The sequence below is a fragment of the Rhopalosiphum padi genome, chromosome 2 (assembly GCF_020882245.1).
Source record: "Rhopalosiphum padi isolate XX-2018 chromosome 2, ASM2088224v1, whole genome shotgun sequence".
NCBI lineage: Eukaryota > Metazoa > Arthropoda > Insecta > Hemiptera > Aphididae > Rhopalosiphum > Rhopalosiphum padi.
The window spans coordinates 36,433,799-36,438,992 of record NC_083598.1 but is presented as its reverse complement, the minus strand read 5'-3'; the positions used below and the strand labels follow the sequence as shown (position 1 = coordinate 36,438,992).

Here is a 5,194-nt window from a genome sequence, read left to right as displayed (position 1 = left end):
AATTGCATGATTAAAAAATATTTAAATTTATATTCATTAACATTATAGAAAGAATAATTTAAGCGACATATTTTTTAGCGTTACAATAACGCCTTAGATTTTTATAGAAAATTAAAAAATATTTATGCTTAAGTACCTTAATTATTCACATATATTGTTTAAAGTTGTCATGGTTATATAAAATTATTATTACATTTTAATTAATTTATAAATCCAGTCTTCAGTTGTGCTTAAAACTATTTAACTTAATCGAATTACAGTTTATTATGGGGTCTATCAAAAAGATTTTATCACCCCAACCGCATTATTTGTCCGGATACGCTGGATATGTTCCAGGCTACAAATTTCACTATGGTCAGAGTTATGGAAAATTAACTCACGATTTGTTTTTTGACGAAACAATAAATCGATCTAACATACCAGTACTGAGTGACCTTACTAACGTACACGATGATAAGTTTTGTACTCTTGAAGAAAAGGACTCTATAAATAAGCGATGTGAAACTAGAAGTTGCAAATATACTACTGATATGATACCTGGCTATGCCGGATATATACCTCAATATAACTTCTTATGTGGAAACAAGTATACATAAATATTTTCAAATAATATAAACTATTTTTTCCCAATATTAACAATATCTACTAAAAAAGGCATCCTAATGACTGTTATTATATCTTTAATAAAAAATATGTATTTAATATGTCTATTATTGAATAAGATTTAGTGTAGACGCAACTCTGGGAATTAACAATTTTGTTAAAATACAAAATTCATGTTTGTGTCCACAATGTGAAGAGTCTCAAGGATATTCTAAAAAATTTGATAAGAAGATTAAAGATGTCAATAATTATAAACAGCCGTTCCAAAAGGTTAAGTAAAAATTGCAGTGATAATACATGAAAACGTTTTTAAACTATTTTTTTATTATTGTTATTTTAATAAAGCCAATTATTTGTTACTCAACAGTTTCGAAAAATTACCAGTAAAAGTTTAGGATAGCCAAAACCACTTTTTACCTAATTCATTTTAGAATAATTAACATTTGAAAAATATCTATACATTTTTTATTCTACTGCTGAATTGCTTAGTTATTTAAACATTTGATTTTAACATTTATAATCTATAGATTAAATATACATTTCACTAGTTTATTAATTTAATACTTTTTTTTTTATCAAATACGAGATTAAAATGATTATCCATTATTGTATATCATTTTGGAAAATATATTATTAAAATATTTTATAGAACTTTGAAGGTGTGAAATTATTCAAAAAACAATACGAACCAACCTTGACAGTTCCACCTAGCGAAACACCTTATTTTTTGGAAAACACCAATCCTCACAAAAAATTTATGGCTGGTTACGCAGGACATGTACCAAGTTTATTATTTCAATTCGGCCAGTCATATACTCCTGCCACAAATGAAGCGCTAAACATATTTACTGACCAGTATGATAAACACAAATTAAGTTCTATATAGCGACAAGATTTAGAGGTCAAATGTATAATACTATATTTTTTTTTAATAAAAATAAGTACACAAAAAAAACATCTGTATCTATACAATTAGTTTTATAGTTTTGGTAATTATAGAGTTAATATTATATTATTCTATGGGAGCATAAAGCATATTATTGTTATCTTTATAAAAGATAATCATAAAAAGTAGTATATTATACATGTATATTACAGTACTCGAAAATATGGTTGTCTTTGGAAGACGCTCACACTAAATGTTATTTTTCCAAAACAACATTATATTGGAAATGTTGATTGCAGTACTGTTAGCTTCGGAGCTCAGGAATCTACCTCTACGGACTAATTTTTTTGGAAATTTGGAAAGCATAATTGTTGTAGATACTTGTGTAATGTATGTATGTTAATCTAACGATTTGTGTACCGTTAATATTAGCTCTTCTGTATAAATCCAGTTTTTTCTATTATTTACCTATTTACTTACAAATAGATGCCCACTAAATATTTTCAACAAAATGCTATTGTGTCCAATTACGCACGAAAATTAAGCTCATTCGTGGTATACTAGCTGGTATTCCAAGTTTGAGATTTTTGATTAAATCCGGAATAAACGCCGCAGTTATTTTTATAACTGCAATTAATATATATTATATGTGTATATAACAGCTAGATAACATCGTTATTATCCATACAAATCATAATACAGTCTTTGTCTGGTCGATTTGTTGAAAATTCCATCACAGCTTTCCCGGACGGCACGCGTGGAGCACACGCGTCTGGCGACACTTGTACAGTTGTACATCACTACCGAAACGAATCCGTCGGACTATAATGACACTTAGTTTGACGCTTGTGCCAGTCGAATGTGATATTATTGTAACAAGGATTCACACGTGACAGCACCTCGACCTGGTCCGGTCATCGAATGACTTCTATGCGTCTATGGGGCTTTGAACAGACGGACCGAGCGTGCAAAGATCACGTGGGCAGTATAGACATAATATACAATATAATCACGTCGATCGTACGATACGTCACAGCAATTTGTTTTTTTTTTCACCGATCGAATTGCGCACCTCGCGACTATGTACGTAAATAATATGATGCGACGACGGCGATCGATCTTAAATCGATTTTCATTATTCCCATTATGGTTTTCATGCGCACGCCACAGTCGAAATAAACTACATAACCACAGAGGTCGTCTAATGTTCGTTCGGTCGGATTTTTCCACGCGCCGTCCCTATACGATGTCTGCTCACCGTGGATAATACCACTCGTCCGTCACACACACTATTGAAAATAATAAATAAAAAAAATATATAATTATTACACACACATCTGTGCTTACGCGTCACACGCGCGTGTCTGTGTGCGTAACCTCGGGTGCATGCAATATACAGCCCGGCTGACACGAGTACTACTTACACGACCATCGTATATTACATTACGTGACATTATTATGTTTGACAAAAACGTAGGTACGATGAGGCACGAGAATTCGTGGCTAAATAAATTCTTATTTTCCACCAAACCTGTGGAACGCAGCCACTGAGATAGGTATGAAAAAAAATGTTCAGCTTATAGCATGTCTATAGATTTACTTAGCCACGTGAGACTTATTTTTTATTTTTTATTATTATTATTATTGTTGTTATTACTACTGTTGTTGTTTTCGCTCCGGGATGACCGAGCTGATTGCTATTTACTGTACTGCAGTGCACGGTATAAGTGTGGGCGAAGAGGGTGTGATTATTACTGTCGCGTTCGATACGAGTACGTGAACTATACACGGCGCAGCGTAATACGTAGGTACAAAATTATTATCGTATACAGTAGCCCGCAGACATTTGCGAGCAACCGCTTCTGGATTTGTGTATAGGACGTCCGTCCATACGTCCACTCGTAATATACAATAAATATATGTAATTATACTTATTATAATAACGGCCTGCAGAGACCGCGGTTTGTCGTATATATACACACGCCTATAATGCGCGTGTGTGTGTGTGATTATTTTATACATACTATTCGGTCACAATATGGTCAGCAACATAATATTAAATTTTGAATAATCTCCTTCGCGCATTGCTACAAGGTACGGTTCTGGGTGTATCATTACGCGCATCGAACTTCTATCGCTCGTCTACAATAAATGTTATTCGATGTTTGAACGATCGGCGTCGTACTACCTCGGCATAGTCTATAAAAACTGGATTTTCGTCCAGAACCAATGTTATGTAAATATGCATTATTCAATATTCTGTATTCCATAGCCCGTAGAACGTGGAATGATTTGGTAGTTACACGCAATACCTAATATGTGTTATCAAATGTGCATTTTAGTGTGTTCGCCCAGTCCCCTTATTACTGTAAAGCTGTGACTCGGAAAATTACGTTTGCATGTCCGAAGTTGATCGAGAAACAAATAGTAGCAATACTATAAAATTCAAATTCGCACACGGATTCGAAGAAATACGAATGTTGTATTATCGTTTTGAACGTATCGATCACGACTGTACCTATTTCATAAAGTTTTATTATTTTAGTTTGGCTTCAGTAATATTTTAGTCGTTATGTATACGGTCGCTATATATTCCCCACGATATGTATTCCACCCGTACTCAACACTTATAGTAAATTTGTTAAGTATTTCGATATGTTATTATTATTATTATTATTATTATTACTCGTAAAATATTAACACATACTTCAAAGATAATCGTTCGAAATTAATTTCCAATGGGTCTTATACACGTGTAAGTCTCTGTGATGGTGTAGAAGTGCATTATTATAATATTGAGTCAGTTACACTGTTACAGACTCTACACATCGTTACCGTTACTTCGAACAATATTTAGACATTAATATGTAATATTAATATAATATGTTACGTAGTATTGATTATTTAAAATTACTAACATGTCGAATTATATTACAATTATAATAGGTACATGCAAGTATGCAATAAAGAATATTAAGTTTATACAATGCATTCATACGCATATATTAGGTGCATTATTATTTCTCTTCAGTTATATTATTATTATGAAGAATTTCCGGCGTTAATTAATACGCACTGCGGGTATTTATTTATGAATATATTAAATTACCTATTGATAATTTGTACCTCATCCGATTTCACATATTATAGAAAAATACCTAAACTTTGAGATCAACTATATATACATATATATACTAGCCGTATAACCCTGCAGCTTTTCCCGGGGTTAAAATTAATTTATATCTCTGAATCGTTTTTTTACTTTATTTGAAAGAATATAATACAATAATTGCATTGAATAATTTTATTAATTTCTAATTCTTAATTCTGGGCGTATTTTTGATGTAAACACAAAAAACTGAAGACAGATTTATCAAATTCTCAAAAGCCAAAGCCCAATAGAAATCCAATATTGTTAAAATTGGCATTCGTTTTTATATGTTTATATTAAAAATATGTTCAGAATTAAAAAAGCAAGTCGTGTTTGCAAATCATAAAAGTGATCATTGTAATTATATTCATAAATATTTGATTTTAGGATTTGTTTTTTTTTTAAATTTATTTGTAAACAATTTTATGTATCATATTTCAACTCATTATTATAATAATATAATCTATAACCGATAACGGCAATTACTAAAATAAACAAAAAAATATTCGTTTTTCGAGAGCCAAAACTAAATTTATGTGTGAACCACTCTATAG

The 5,194-nt window shown here is 31.3% G+C and overlaps 1 protein-coding gene across 1 annotated transcript; it reads left to right on the top strand.

Moving 5' to 3' along the window:
- Positions 1-266: 266 nt before the first annotated feature.
- LOC132918948 (ciliary microtubule inner protein 2B) lies at positions 267-1,489 on the top strand. Its single transcript, XM_060980306.1, has 3 exons — positions 267-586; positions 723-873; positions 1,253-1,489. The coding sequence occupies exons 1-3, from the start codon at positions 267-269 to the stop codon at positions 1,487-1,489; spliced, it is 708 nt and encodes a 235-aa protein (XP_060836289.1).
- The last annotated feature ends 3,705 nt before the right edge of the window (positions 1,490-5,194 follow it).

Bases quoted from the DNA above. Each gene is read 5' to 3' on its own strand.
- LOC132918948 (XM_060980306.1), top strand. From the start codon at position 267: ATGGGGTCTATCAAAAAGATTTTATCACCCCAACCGCATTATTTGTCC. The intron at 587-722 runs GTATACATAAAT...TTATTGAATAAG, and splicing joins AACTTCTTATGTGGAAACAA to ATTTAGTGTAGACGCAACTC. The intron at 874-1,252 runs GTTAAGTAAAAA...AATATTTTATAG, and splicing joins ATAAACAGCCGTTCCAAAAG to AACTTTGAAGGTGTGAAATT.